At 40.7% G+C, this 16,356-nt stretch overlaps 1 protein-coding gene across 1 annotated transcript in view; it reads right to left on the bottom strand.

Moving 5' to 3' along the window:
• GABPA (GA binding protein transcription factor subunit alpha) overlaps positions 1–16,356 on the bottom strand; it is a gene marked incomplete in the record, with an annotated part of 677,711 nt that overhangs the window by 78,639 nt on the left and 582,716 nt on the right. Inside the window, 1 exon segment of the mRNA XM_044071362.1 lies at positions 15,633–15,825. Coding sequence (XP_043927297.1) covers positions 15,633–15,825 — 193 coding nt within the window.

The raw sequence follows: 16,356 nt of genomic DNA, 5'->3' as shown, positions 1-16,356 counted from the left end.
CGGTAGGAGGTTCAACACTAACAGTGGCTTCGGAGGTTGTAGTCTGAGTAAGGGCCGAGGTACCTGCGGTCTCGGGTACAGAAGACACCGCCAAGGAAGTGTCGTCGGTAGTCAGGGACTGCATAGGCATCTCGCTGAGAACCGGACCACGTGTAGCCGGTTTTGGCGTGGTGTCGGTGGAGACCGCGGACCTCGCGTGTCAGTCTTTGTCCTTGCGTTTTTTTGGACAAAACGGTAGTCGGAGTATCCAACGACATTTTATAATCAAAGGCTTTACCAAAATAATGTTGGGCGAACTCCGCCCGACGCTTAATAGTGCGTTTATTGAAAGTCGCACAAAAGCGACAGCCCGAGACGTCGTGGTCTGGGCCTAAACAAGGTATTCAGAGGGAATGGAAATCCTTATGCGGTATTTGCTTCCCACAAGAAATACAATTGTTAACTTTGTCTGACATCGGTCTGAGGCAAGAAAAGTTTCCCCAACGGGATACTTAGCTTTAAAGAAGACTTCGGTTTCCAATTTTTCGTAAATTCAGGAGCTGGCCGACCGGCACTTGCGAACTGCTTCTGCTTCGGGCACCGCGCGGCAAAAAAGACTGAAGAATATGGCGTCGGCTGTGACTTATATACCCCTGTCGCACTGACGTCAGGGAAGAAGGCGACAACAACCGACGCCGGACCAAGACTTTGGAATTCGGCCGACCGAGGACCCGCCTGACGGCAGAGAACCCATATGTGATTACTGCAGCTGTATGCCCGATGAACATCTGGAATTTGATAACATACTGGATGTTGATACTTGGACCAAAGAGATTTCTCATTTGGAGTCTTGCAAGAGCTATAGTTAAAATCATAGATGCCATGAGACCCAGAATCCTGAGTGTGAGTGGAAAACTCCTGGAATAGATCAAAATATAGATCTATTTTCTCCTGTGGAAGAAACACTCTTTGCACTGAGGTGTCTTATCAGAAACACCAGAAGCACAATCCTGTGTGATGGAGTAAAAAAGAAGTATGTAAGAAATCTCTCACCCATATGAGAAATTCTAGACATTTTGAAAAAGACTCTGGAAATATAAGCAAGTCATCTAAATATGTAAAAATGTGGATACCCTGTAGTCAGCAGTGGGCAATGAGAGGAACAAGACACCTTGTGAACACTCTTGGAGAACTGGGTAGCCCAAAGTGTGAGGCAAATAACAGATAATGAGATAAAGACACACAAAAACCTTAAGAAAGGCCTGAAATCTAGACAAAAAGGATGTGATAAGCATCTTTTAAATCTAAAGTTACTAAAAAACTGAAATGAGAAGAACAGGGTAACAGGTTGTGAAGTAAAAGCACTTTGAACTTGGGTACTATCACAAACTGATTTAGAAAATAAAGATACAGAACTGGCATTTTCTTTGGGACTAAACATTTTTGAACAAAATCGTTCTCACTTGGAAAAGAGGAACTGCTTCTATTACTGCCGGAAACTGCATGTTTTACAAGACAGGAGGGAACAGAAGGGTTTTACTTGGCAAATGAGGAAGAATTCCCCTGGAAAGTAGCAATTTCCTCCCTCTGTCATCTGTACCCTAGCTGGAATAGCTTCAGAACCCATTTATCTAAAGCAATCAGTTGCCAAACAGAAAAATAGATAATCAGACTTCCTGGAAGGGATAAACGACTGTCGGGGTGGGGGGTGGAGACTGGAGACAAGGTCCTTTAAATAATCATTCTGCCTTATTTTACTGTCCTTTGCTTTGGAGGGTTCCAGCTTTCGTTCTGAAATCTAATTGCCATAACTTTTTAAATGTCTGCTTACCAGCATTCTGCTGAGACTGTATTTTGTTTCTTTCCAAATTCACCTTGGGAACAGGAAATCCCTTGGAAAATTTACAGGAGGAGGGCTGAAAAAACCTCTGCGGCAGAAGGTCCAAAATATAAATCTTTAGCTAAAGGACAATTCAAAGTCTAATTTTTGAATCTTTTGGGAAGATTTTAGAACACAGTCAAACAAAACTTTATATACTTTGTAACACAGTACCAATGGCAACTGTCCTGGATGCAGTATCTACAGAATCATAAACACAGTTTACCTCCACATTCTCCTACAGACTGAAATTCTTGAATCTTCAGGAAAAGAGAAAACCCTTGTTCCTTTACCATAAACTACCTTATAAGAACAATCAATAGTCTACAAGACCCTTAGGCAAGCACAACAAATTACTCCTGTCCACAGAATCTGGCACACGATAAGTTAAATGTTTAGTTTTCTGTCTTTTTGACAATAAAGTTAGGGCAAACAGACCTATTATTGTCAGCAACAGCGTCCCCAGGAATGGCCACAGCACTCTAAGCAGGGGCACATTCCTTGCTCTTTCTCCCAGGATAGAGAAAGTACAGTTTTGTACCTACCATAAATGTAGATGTCCGAGAGGTATGCATCTGCAGTCCTAACAAATGGGTTGTCCTGCCTCAGGCAGCCCTTCGGTCGGCCGGATTCCAAAGTCTGGGTCTGGCCTCGGCTGATGTCGCACTTCACCCGACGTCATAGCGGCTGTTAATCGGGTATAAAGGCATCAGCCGACGCCATTTTCCTCAGTGTTTCTTGCCCCAGATGCCAGGTGCCCTCTAGGAAGGCTAAATTTGGATAAATGCAAATGATTCCAAACAGTAGAAAGCAAATAAAAATAAACATGTATATACATATATACAAACAAATACACCATAATAGATTCCCCCAGCTAGTTACAAGATGGGTAAATACCCTAGGAGTACCACAGAGGGGAAGGAGGGTGGGTAATCCTGACTGCAGATGCATACCTCTCGGACATCTACATTTATGGTAGGTACAAAACTGTACTATGTCCTTCAAGGATGCATCTGCAGTCCTAACAAATGGGTAGAATACCATAGCCAAACTGGGGGAGGAGGCACTAAGGAGGCACTAAGAGTTTATGGTGTAGTTAAGATCCCTTGCAAAACAGTAGTGGCAAAACCTGCTCGGGATCTGGAGTATAAAGGTAGATTATAATGCTTGGCAAATGTATGCACGGAGCTCCAAGTAGCAGCCTCTAAAATGTCTTTGGTAGCCACTCCTCGTAAGAAAGCTGTAGTAGTGGCTGTAGCCCTTGTGGAGTGAGGTCTGATGTTTTCTGGAGTTGCTTTTCCATGAAAAGAGTAACAAAATCTAATGCAATTTCCTATCCATTTTGAGATTGTTTGTTTGGAAATTGCTTTTCCTTCCATTCCTGTTGCATATGCTACCAGAAGCTGGTCAGTTTTTCTATTGTTCTTGGTTCTGTCCAGGTAGTAGCGCAATTGTCTGTGCACATCCAAGGTATGCAGTAATCTTTCCCCCCTGTTCTGCGGGTTGGGGAAGAATGTTGGTAGGTGTATTGCTTGGTTTAATGATACCCTGGAGACCACTTTTGGCATAAAGGTAGGATTAGTTCTCATGGACACTCTATCCTGATGGAAGATAAGGAAGGGTTGTACTGCCATTAATGCCTGTAATTCAGAAACCCTTCTAGCTGAAGTGATTGCAAGCAGGGATGCAGTTTTCCAAGATAAGTACTGTAATTCTGCTGTTGCTGCTGGTTCAAAAGGGGGAAGTGTCAACTTTTCTAACACAAAGTTCAAGTCCCATGTAGGCAATGGTGGTTTCCTTGGTGGCTTTACATTTTAATTCCTCTCAGAAACTGCCTGAGTAGAGGTTGAGAAAAGACTGGAGGATCCATGTTGTATTGTGCTGAAATTGCTGATGCATGAATCTTAATGGAGGAGTAAGACAGGCCATTGTGGAAAAGCTCTGCTAAATATTCCAGGATGTTAGCTATGTTTGCCAATGATGCATCTACTCCTTTTGTTGTACTCCAAATGAGATATCTTTTCCATTTTGCTGAATAAGTTTTCCTTGTTGAGGGTCTGCGAGCCTCCAAGATAATGTCTTTAACCCTTTGAGATAAATCTGGGTTATGTTGTCTTATGTAATGTTCCAAGCAGCTAGCTGCAGTGTTTTCAAGTTTGGATGCAGGATTTTGAAGTTATTCTGTGTTAGCAGCAGAGGTATTAGGGGTAGAGGCCATGCGTGTTCCCGAGACATACTCCTCAGTAGCGGGTACCAATGTTGCCTCGGCCAGTCTGGAGCTATCAAGATGATCCTTGGGTGATCTTCTTTGATCTTCAGTAGCACTTTGTGCATCAAAGGGAGAGGTGGGAATGCATATGCTGTCAGGTTTTCCCAACTGAAGGATAGGGAGTCCACCTTCCAAGCAAGTGGGTGGTATGTCCTTGTGCAAAATTTTTTCAATTGGTGGTTGCGTGGGGATGCGAACAGGTCTATTTCTGGTAGTCCCCATTTCCTTGTAATGGATTTGAAGATGTCTGGATGCAGCATCCATTCGTGGGCATCCGTGGTAGTTCTGCTTAAGATGTCTGCTAGTATATTTTCTTTTCCTGGCACAAATATGGCCTGGAGCTGAATGTTGAGGTTCAGGGCCACATTCCAGAGGTCCATTGCCATCCGGCATAGAGGATATGAATGTGTGCCTCCCTGTTTGTTGATATACCACATAACTGTGGTGTTGTCCGTCCTTATCAGCAAATGACCTTGTTGAAGAAACGGTCTGAATGTCTGAATTGCCTGCTTTACTGCCAGCATCTCTTTTTGATTTATGTGTAAGTTCATCTGGTCTTGAGTCCATAAGCCTTGTATGCACTTGTCCACCATGTGTGCCCCCCAACCGAGGTCTGAGGCGTCCGTGGTGATAGTCTGGTTTGGGTGAGGCCTGTGGAAGGGCAGTCCTTTGTTCAATTGACAGGCCTGGGCCCACCACTGGAATTCTTGCTTCAGGCATGGAATTATTGGAATTTGGGTTTCTAGGCTGTGCTTGTGCTGAGACCATAAATTCCTCAGGTACCACTGCAACTTCCTCGTATGTAGTCTGGCATGTGGGATCAATATTATGCAGGATGCCATGTAACCCAGGGCTTGCAGGATTTTCCTTGCTGTAAGCTGGTTCTGTGCTGTTAATGCCATGAAATAAGGTGGTAGATGCTTCTGTTTTTCTGCTGTGAGGAATGCCATCTGGTTTGATGTATCCAGTTTTGCACTCAAGAAAGTTATCCTTTGGGATGGTATCAGCCTTGACTTTTTTGTGTTGACTGTGTATCCCAGGGCTTGTAGCAGGTGAATAACCTTTTTCAAATCTTTTGTTAATTTGTCTTTGCTGTCCGCTTGTAACAGGCAGTCGTCCAGGTATGGATAAATTTGAATTCCCTGAAGCCTGCAATGAGCAATTACTGATGCCAGGCATTTCGTGAATACTCTGGGCGCAGTAGATAAGCCAAAAGGCAATGCTGAGAATTGATAATGCTCTGATCCTGCAAGAAATCTGAGGTATCTTCTGCAATTTGGTCGTATGGGGACGTGCAGGTATGCCTCCTTGAGATCCAGAGTCACCAGCCAAGACTCCTTGCCCAGCATGGGAAGAAGTTGCTGTAGGGTCAGCATCTTGAATTTTGGAACAATAAGATATGTGTTCAGAGTGGACAGGTCGAGGATAGGTCTCCATTGGTTTTCCTTTCTTGGTACCAGGAAAAGCCTGGAATAAAATCCTTGTCCTTGTTCCATAGCCGGTACCTTTTCTATAGCTTTCATCCTTAGTAAGTGGTCTATTTGTTGCAGAGCGTTTGTCTTTTGGTTTGGAGGTAGGTTTGGCATTCCTCTCTTCCTTGGAAGAGTATGGAAGTGAAACCTGTAGCCTTTGTCTATTGTCTGTAAAATCCATTTGTCTCCTGTAATGTAATGCCAATTTACTGAAAATAAGGCTAACTTTCCGCCTAATGGTGCTTCTAGTTGTTCCCTGGTAGGCGGTTTCAGAGCCAAGTCACTGTGATTGTCCTGTGGAAGTGGTAGTGGCTGGATCTGTGGCAGTACTTCTCTGGCTATTAGGCTGCCACTGACGTCCCCTGTAGGCACCTCTGGATTGACCTCTGCCTCTTGGGCGTCTATTTCTGCTTCTCTGTGCTCTGGTGGTGTCTGGAAAGGACCAATTCTTAGAAGGCCAGTTCCTACTAAACCTCGGAGGCTGGACCTGTAAGAAATCCTTGACTGTCTGGACAGATTTAGCTTTTTCTTCCACCTTCTTCAACACTTGCTGTGCAGGGGAACCAAACAAACTGTGCTTTTCCATGGGAGCATCTAGAAGCTTGGACTTTACATGGTCTGGTAAGGATTGCTCTTTTAACCATGCATGCCTTCTGATCACTGTACCAGTCATAGCTGATCTAAAGGAAGCCTCCAGTGCATCATAGCCGCATTTTAAGGAATGATTACTGACCTGCTGAGTGTTATGTACCAAATCCTGAAGGGACTTACGGTCTAAAGGCTCAGGAGAGGACAGTTTTTTAGTTAGCTGATCTAACAGGAATTCTTGATACTGAATCATGTGGAATTGACAGTTTAAGGCCCTGGCCGAAAGAGTAGCAGAAGTATACACTTTTTTACCCCATCTCTCTAAAGCCCTAGATTCTCTTTCAGAGGGGAGGGGGTTTTTGGTAGAGGCAGCTGCTACAGCTTTGGGGCCCTGTGAAATAGTTTCAGGATCTGCAATAGGAGCCTTATACAAGTGATAATGTGTGTCCGGAACCCTGTAGTATCTGTCGGGCTTAGCAGGGGCCGGAGGAAGAGAGTCAGGAGCAGTACAAGCATCATTAAATGCATCATCCACAACTGTAAGTACTGGAGGAATGGCTAAAGGCCTATGCTGTGGCAAATGTAAAAAGGTCCTAAGCCTTTTCCTAGAGTCTGAAAAATCCTGGCCCTGCCATTGAAATTGTTCTCTCATAGCATGCAAGGTTTCCCCAAAAGAAAATTCCTCAGGAGGGATGGAGTCTTCTGCATCTGAGTCCTCATATGGAGAATAAGAGCCTTCTGGGGGATTTGTATTGTCTGAATCATCAGAGGAGTAATCAGTAGAAACTGGCTCAGGGGGCTCTGCTCTAGGCCTCTTCTCTGGAGGGGGGTGAGAGGCACTGTCAGGGTGAGGCTGGGATCCCCTGATCAAAGAAATGAGATCCTCTGCTAGACTAAGCATTTGAGTACTAGAGCTAGGCCTGTGAGAGGGGGTTTTAGCAGGCACGGTCTTTGTTGATTTAGCTGCTTTAGCCCTGGCAAAAGCCTTAATTGACATGGATGCAGGGGGCCTAGCAGCTCCACGTGCAGGAGTAGATATATCTAAGGGGATAGTATCTGATAAATCCTGAGAACCTGTAAGAGCAGGTGGAATTTCCGTAGCAGATTCAGCCATGCTGGATGAGGCCTCGGTTGTAGGAGGCATGCTTTCGGCCGAAGAACCGTGGACTCGGTTTCGTCCGAAACCGAGACACTTGCGGTTGGCTTAACCGCGGTTTCGGCCGAAACCGCGGACCACGAGTGTCGGTCCTTTTCCTTACGCTTTTTAGTTAATTGTGAAGTCGGAGTCTCCGACGGCATGTTATAAGCAAAAGTGGAGCCGAAAAACTCCTCTGCAAACTCCGACCGACGTCTAAGTGTCCGTCGGTTGAAGGAAGCACAGGCTAGACAAGCTGCTACGTCGTGGTCTGGACCTAAACAAGGTAGGCAGTAAGAGTGGAAATCTTTATGAGGTATTTGTTTCCCACAAGTTAAACAGTTATTCACTTTTTCTGACATCGGCTGAGGCAAGAAAGAGTCCCCAACGGGGTACTTAGCTTTTTAGAAGTCTTCGGTAGTAATCTCTGGTTCTGACCGACCGGCACTTGCGAACAGCTTCTGCTTCGGGCGCCACGCGGCAAGAAAGACTGAGGAAAATGGCGTCGGCTGATGCCTTTACACCCGATTAACAGCCGCTATGACGTCGGGTGAAGTGCGACATCAGCCAAGGCCAGACCCAGACTTTGGAATCCGGCCGACCGAAGGGCTGCCTGAGGCAGGACAACCCATTTGTTAGGACTGCAGATGCATCCTTGAAGGACATCAGAGGCTCTCCCTTGCCCACTGAGGGGACTTGAACAAACCACACAGGGGACATGGTAACCCCTAGTACACAATGGCTGCATGGATAACACTAGAGGGACCTGAAGAAAAAGATTACTGGTACAAGGACCCAGCTTTGGCCACAGCACAGCCACCCACCTATGTCTGAAGCCAATTACTAGCCTGCTGTGGTGGCTAGTTTAGTTAACTTTCTTTTTTGTGCTTGGAAGACAGTCTGACCAAGGGACTGGTAGTTTGTGTCACTGTCAAGCCGAAAATGTTTTTTGTTTCCCTGAGAGCCTTGGCAGCAAAAGTCAGTAAAATAGTAAATTTGCACAATAGTCAATTTTTCCAACTAAAAACTAATTCAAAACACTTTCCTCAGCCCGAAAAATTAAAATAAAATAAAGTTTCTCCACAGAAAAAGTAGTTTAACTTTTACCACAAAAGTAAAAAAGAGTGGACTCATTTAAAAGCACATAAAAGTAAAGTGACAATCAATGAAAAAACATTTTCATAACTTTATATAGATATTTTAGACAGAACAGTAGTTAAAACAATAAAAGGTAATGAAGTTTTTTTTTTTACCTGATGGAAACTATCTGCCCAGCAATGGAACAGCTTTAGCTGACCACTGATCTCTGAAAATTGCAGAGAAACACTCTCTTTGGTGGCAGGAAAGCTCTGAAGATCTTGGAGACCACTCCTGTTTTTTAGTCAGCTCAGCTCGAGCTGTCTAATGATTTGGATGTGTGGAAGGCGCCCTGAAGCCTTGAAAATGGGTGGCTATACCCTATGCAGGATATAACCCATATAAGCTTAGGTTACTACATAGCACAGATCAATATAATGAGCATCATGTCATACATGGAAAAATTACCATGGTGCCTGACTGCAGTTAATTCAGACTCAAAACAATTTATTATCAAATTTTTAAAATTTACATCTAAGCAAGAAAATATTGGTAATTAAAATGGAGATACAAGGAATGAAACTGGATAGGCAAGGTCTACAATTAAGCACACCAAACAAAAAATAAAGACATGATGACAGCTCAAGACTAACTCCTTGGCAGGCTACACAGCCTCATTTAATCCTGTCATGTGCACACAACAAACTTATGATGGTGTCAGTACACCTTAAATTACTGGTTTCTTGGAGAGTTTAGTGGTTTACTTGGCAATGCTTTAAAAGGCATATGATGGTTACCCCTCCACTACATACTTTGCAGAGATTCAACTCCCTTAATTAAACCCTTAATCAAAAGGAAGGACAAAAGGTTGCTTGAAAAGTAAAAATAGAGGCACTTCCAAGATGGCTGCACACTGAGTAATTGTTTACTTCTAGCTCTCCCAGTGTGAAAACAGAAACTCAGCAGAGAAGGCCAGTGGACTTGTGCTTATGGGTGGACTTCAGTAACTGGCTAGTGAATGCACTGCCTGGATGCCAGGAATAAAGAAATACAGAAGACTTGAAAAAAATCAGCTACAAAAAGCGAGGAAGAAACACTGACTAGGGAAAGCTCTGCAGCTGTTCAGCAAAAAGCAATGCAACCTTCAGACATGACTTCCCATAACCTACAGGAAGATACAAGACAAGTGCATATAGACCTGGTTAAAATAAAACACTTATGGAGTACATCAACACAAACAACAAAAGGCTGGAAAAAATGGAAGAAGCTTTAAACAGATATTCAAATGAGATGATAAAGCTGCAAACATCAGAGGTCAAAATGAAGAAAAGGCTGGCTGAATACGAGACTGCTCAGGAAAATAGGTTTCAAAAATAATAGAATTAGAAGACAGAGCATGCAGGGAAAAAAACAGAGATTTTCAGCTATACCAGAGAAGCTGGAAGGAACAGACTGCATAAATTTTGAGAAAGCACAAATAAGCAACTGAACTGGAATTCCACAGCAGGAGTTATTAGTTGAAAGGCACATTGTGTGCATGCCCCAAATCTGGCTATAAGAAAGCAGCCTAGACCTTAAATAGTACAGACGAAATCCTACCAGCAGAAGGAGTAGATTCTGACAAAAGTGTGACAGAAGGACAACGTTCTGAAAGTGGGAGACAGCAGAGTGTTTGTGGAGAATGATTACTCACTGTACACCAAACAGAAGAGGAGCAAATTTATTCCGCTATTCAGGGAATGTCGAGATGCAGGTGTGAAATTCAAACTGCTATACCCAGCTGTCTTAAAGGTATTATTCCCTGGAAGGACAAAATCAGTTTTTGATAAAGTACATGTAAGGAACAAATACAAATGTTTGTCTAACAAAAAAGTAAGCTGTGAAACAGAAGGAGATTCTGCATTTTGTTCTCCTGGTAATAAAAACTACAGAGAGCCTGCTTGTGACACCTTTTCAAATTTTTTAATGGAAAATGTTGGACAAAAGAAAGGGAGTATGACAGTTGACTAGAAGAAGAAGCAAGAGTATGTTGGAAATGAAGCAGAGACAGGATTATGGAGATCAACAGTAATAAAACCAGTAACATAATATGGGATTACAATGCAATAATTATATTTGTGAAATATGCAGAACATGAAAATCTGGAAATATTGGAATTCTTCATAATGTGTTGGACTTGTGGGGGACTTGAAAGCATATGCCCTACTTCATGTCATTAATGTTTGGAAAAGTGCATTGGGAAGGGGAAGGGGAAGAGTAGGGTTAAAGTTAACTGTAAGTAAAGATTTATTCTTATTCTTAAATAGTACCAATTTTGTGTCATGTGGCTTTCTTTACATGCAATTTTTTTCCCAGTTATTTGTAAGTGTAATGGGGACTGTAAACAGGTGCTGCTATTTTTTTTTCTTTCTCCTTTCTCTCTTTCTTCTTGTTCAGTTTTAAGAAATACAGGCACTGCAATATATAATAATAATAATAAAAAAAAACCTGGTTAAAAGCATGATGAAAGAAAAATTAATGTGCTTTTTCTCAGTCTTGCATCAGGGAATGACTGGATTAAAGACCTTAGACTGATTTAATAAGTTTTGAGAGACAGCAAGCAAATGAAAAAGAACACTGAATATTATAAATCTTTTTTCTAGCAAATACATGTATGCTCAGTAACAATTCTTCAGCTGGTCTTCATGTTTCCAAACAGACAATCTGATAAACAGAATGGGCTGCCTGGTTCTCATGTCTCCATGGAGACCATCTGATAGAGAAACTGGCTACAATCTGGTGAAGAGTGACTGGCTGGGGAAAAAATGAAATAAGAAATTGGCTAGGAGATAATGTTCTCCGAAAGAATTCAGGGGCTTTCCCACGGTAGTTAAAGTTTTCTGAAAACATTCAGGGGTTTTCCCAGCAGGGGCAGCTACCAAGATAAGACAAAACCAATCAGCATTTAGGAGAAGCAAAGGCTGCACTATGCATCTTAGCATAGTTGACCTTTCTTTTAGGTTAACTAAAGTCTGTCGGTGAGGCTGTCATTTTGGGGCTTCTGTTCCTATTAGGAGGGTAAAACGTCAATATCTGAAGGTGTACATAACTCAATACTAACATGCAAAGCTAACAGGTTTTAGGGGGGTATTGGAGTGTGTCCAAAATGTTTTATAAGATGTGAGATAGGCTCAAATGGATATGACAAGAAACGACTGTAAAAAAGTTCAACCTGACAAACAGTGTATGCATGTAACCCAAAAGCTGAAACTAGGCATTTAGCAAAAAAAAATTTAAAAGGTGGGAATAATAACTTTTTAATACAATGATTGTTTTCTTTAATGTCTTTAAATGTAAATGGCCTCACAGATAAATTCAAACAAGAAAGAGAAGTAAACTCTATTAAAACTGCAGAGTAAAAATAGCTATGTTACAGGAGACGCACTTAAAATAACTGAACATGTGGAAATTGATACACAAGGTTTTCAAAGGAAAAGAGGCGTACTTAAATTAATTGCAAGAGGAGCTCCAATAGTGATAGAAGAAGATAAAAAAGATAATAGCAGGTTTGTAGTACTAACAGGCTACTTACAACAAAGGAGGATTACACTGGCATGTATTTACATTCCACTTAAAACTGCCACAATGGATCTTAAAAAAAATTCTGGGAGAAATAATCAGTTTTCAGCAAGGAATATTACTTATAGGTGGGGACTAGAATTTGATTTGCAGCAGTGAAAATGTGTCTGGGGGGCCCAGAAGGGAAAATATAAAAGGAGGGGAGATTTTTGAAGACATTTCTGAAAATATTTGTCAAGGAAGATGTGAATTTACATATTATACCCCAAGATATAAAACCTGCGCCAGGCTACACAGAATTTACATCTCATATCAACATGTGCATTTAATTGAAGGTCTTGATACTTATCCAATAACTATTTCAGATCATGATCTGATAATAGCTAAAATAAAAGAACCGGATAATGAAATAAAAATGAGACATTGTTGCCTTCCCACCAATCTGTGAAAAGAGAGGAATTTAAGGAATGGGTAGTGGAGATTACTCAGCAGCTGTCAGAGAGGATAGGAATTTCTTCTGAAAATATAGCTAGGAAGTGGATAAAAATTAAGGTGGAGTTTAAAAACAGGGTAGAAATAAAAGAACAATAATTAATACAGGGACTGACAAATGTTAATGTACTGCAGAATAGGGGGAATCTCACAGAACAAGAAGAGGATCAACTGCAGAATGCTAGGCAGAAAATATGGGATTACCTCAACAATGTGCATGAGCTTAGAAAGATTGCTGTTAAGCAACTGTTTTTTCATAAAATCTAAGAGCACAAAAACTTTTAGTACAATGACTCAGGCAACAGAAAGTAGAAACGGCCATTGGCAATCTTAGGGAGCCTATAACAAGGAAGGTAACAAGAGACCCTGTAGAGGTATTAGAAAAATTTCGGGAATTCTGCAAGAGTCTCTATAAAGAACAGAAATACAAAAATCAAGAAAAAACATACAAACGGAAATGTTTATGGAAGAATTAAATATGCCACAGTTAGAGGTAGATGAGGCTAAATTACTAACGGTTAGGATAGAAGGAGATGAGATAAAATTGTGATATTCAACCAATCTACAGGAAAGTCCCCATGAATAGATAGTATTCATGTGGAAGTTTGGAAGCTAGGTGGAAAAAAATTGATAAAAATCTGGAAGGTTTTGTTTAACAGAATCTTAAGAGGAGGAGAAGGACCACTGTCCTGGAAGAAAGCAGTGGCAGCTGTAATACCTAAAGAGGGTAAAGATCCATCAGATCCAGCTTCATACAGGGCCATTTCAATACTAAATCAGGATTATAAAGTGTTCATGTCTATAATGGCTAAAAGAATGGCAAAGCAATGCCAAAGCCGACAGATATGGATCAATATGGTTTTGTAGGGGGGAGGCAAACATTTGACAATAACAGAACATTGATGATCCAGGGGGAAGCAGAATGTAAGAAAATATCATTGTTGTTGGTGGGTCCTGATGCAGACAAAGCATTTGCCAGAGTAAGCTGGGAATTTATTAGCAGGACAATGAAAGCATTTGAATTTCCTGAAAAAAATGGTAAGGTTGATTAGGAAGATATATGAGGGATGGGAAATGAAAATTAAAGTGGGTCAGGTCCTCTGATAATTTCTGCTTGAGCAGAGGAACCAGACAAGGGTGTCCTCTTTCCCCTTTACTACTCGCATTATATTTAGAACCAGTGACAAAGAAAATACGGAAATCATATTCAAGGATATAATTGGTACAGTAGTCAGGAAAAGCTGGCTTTATTTGCAGATGATATTAATTTTACACGTGACAAAGCCAGAAAAAGACATTACATTGTTGTGGAACATTTTGAGACAGTTTCAGATTTTTTCAGGATACAAAATTAATGAAGCTAAAACAAAGGCAATAGAAATAAATTATGTACCCCACACATGAACTGGTTCAGTAAGGTCCATATTTATGGGGACATGATAAAATGAAGTATTTAGGAGTGTGGATTAAAAATTATTCTGGTGTGGCAGCCAAGGATATGTGGGCGAAGACTAAACAAAATACAAAAACCGAGAAAAATGGAAGCTTTTTATACAGATATGTATAGTAAGATACAAGCAGTTAAAATGTTTTTAGTCCCTTTAGTCTTATACACAGGTCAAGCATGATTTTATCAACCAGAGGTATTTCAAAGCTACACAGTTAAGACTCCTATACATAGCACAAGCAGAAAACTACACTTCAAAGTGGAAAGGGATGATGATGAAATGGGGGGAAACTCAAAAAACAAGGAGAGACTGGAATTTTGCATGCAGGCCTTTAAGGAGAATAACAATAATCATACACAATATATTCATAAAGTAGCACAAAGTATTCTAAGAACTAAACCAACATGGGAATGGAGAAAGGAGAGTCTGCCAATAAGGATGACTGCAATTAGGGATACAGACAATAGGCAAGAGGGGACTGGAATTTATTGGAGAAAACTGGCAAATAAATCAAAGTATTGGGAGCCAATAAGAGAGGGACAGATGATAGAATGGGAAGACACCAAAAACTTATTTGGACAGCAGGTTAGAGATTGCCTTTCCTACCAGGGATTGATATCAGAGTATAGGCAAAGAGAAAGAAATAGGGAGGTTCTAAATGAAAGAGCAGTGCAGGCAGACTTTTTAATACAATCAAGAACAGAAAATGCCATTAAAAAAAGAATAATTAATAGAGCATATAAAATATTGCATGACAACTTTAAGACTCTATCAGAGAAGGTCAGAAAAGACTGGGAAGAGAGATTGGTCTGACAAGGGAAATTATTTTTCTGAGCTATGATACAGAATCGGAATTGCCTAAACATGGTAAGGTCCTACTGTGCCCAATACTGGTAGCTGCCAAAAAAGAAATTACTAGAAAATGGAAATCAAAATCTAAACCAACTATACTGTAAGAAGTGAACATAGTAACAGAGATAAAACAAGTGGAACTGAAATCTCTAACAAACTACATAGGGAAAAATGGGAATTGTGGGAACAATATATACAAGGGAGGAATGAGGCTTAAAAGGTGGCAGGACTTAAATGAGCTATGAAATGCTTGAGTGAGAAAGATTGGGTAGGTAAGTGATATATAATGTTTGCAACTGTGAATGTGTTAGTATGGTTTGTGATGTAAAATGCTTGCAACTAAGATTGTGTCAGTGTGGTTTGTTTTCATTTATATACATTTATGACTGCCTATGCAGTAAGTGATGGTTTTATAAAGATGTTTCTTGAGTAAAAAAGTCAGGAATTGATTAATTTTGTAAAACTGCTTAGGTTATAGGATATATAGCAATATATGCAAAGTATAATGTTTGTTATGTTAATACAGTTTGATTAATTTATATGAATGTAAATTTGCCTATGTCACAAGTGATAATTCAATAAAAGTGTTAAAAAAAAAAAGTAAAATTAGTGGGTTCGCTTCTTTCCAGATCCAAAGAATTTCTCATTTATGCATAACGAATCTGATTACTTTTTCTTGGGATACATCTAAAAGCTACTTGAAAGGACTACTTCTGTCCACTACTACGACCACTACATAATTGGAGGGCCTGCTATCATTCAAAAGCAGAACGCTGTCTCTTCATATCGTGTTGACAGTTCTCACTTATTATGGGATGAATGGATGGCTCAGCTACACCATTGTTTAGATATGGAAGATAGAGCATGGTATACATATTCTTACCGAAGTGCACGACTAAGCTTCTCATAGTTCATTGTTGGCTTGTTTTTCCTTTGTCCCCATTTCTGTGCTACCAGTTCTGGCTGGTTTAGTTTGAATTCTCCTTCATCTCCAACCCATGAAATACAGTCCCTTGCATCCTTGTCAGTTAGGAGTTCCAGAAGAAACTGCCAAAGCTGGATCTGTCCATTGTTTCCTGATAAAATTGATTACAAACAGTAAGAACATGAATTACAAACAAAAACTTATTTACTAACATTACATTTCTTATCTACACAACATTAAAGAGCTGTGTGGCCAACAGCGCATGACACAGTGGCCAAAATAACACACAGCATATGTTTGTATTTCTGTGTAATGTCACTGCTTTCAAGGCAGATTAAAACAAAAATAGTATCTTCACTTTCCTATAAATGAGAATACTACACAACACTGACCACACATCAGTTGAATTTTAGCAGAACTGTTTTGCTCTCAGGCTTACCCAAGACATGGTAATGTTAGTGTGCACCATTAACACTGCATCAGTATTTTTAAAACTGACACATTCTTCTGAATTCATGTGGCCAGTGCACATTTGCAACAGTCAAGGCTTACAACTGTAATAATAAATTAAAATAAAATATTAAGACTCAAATGGCATTCATCTGTGCACACCAAAATCTGTACACATGCTACGGGCTTGCTGTACCAGGGATTTGCATAAAATATTAGATGGCAGTGTCTG

Source organism: Protopterus annectens, chromosome 5.part0 (assembly GCF_019279795.1).
Source record: "Protopterus annectens isolate FY-2018-M chromosome 5.part0, PAN1.0, whole genome shotgun sequence".
Taxonomy (NCBI): Eukaryota; Metazoa; Chordata; order Ceratodontiformes; family Protopteridae; genus Protopterus; species Protopterus annectens.
This window is presented reverse-complemented; position numbering and strand designations above follow the sequence as displayed.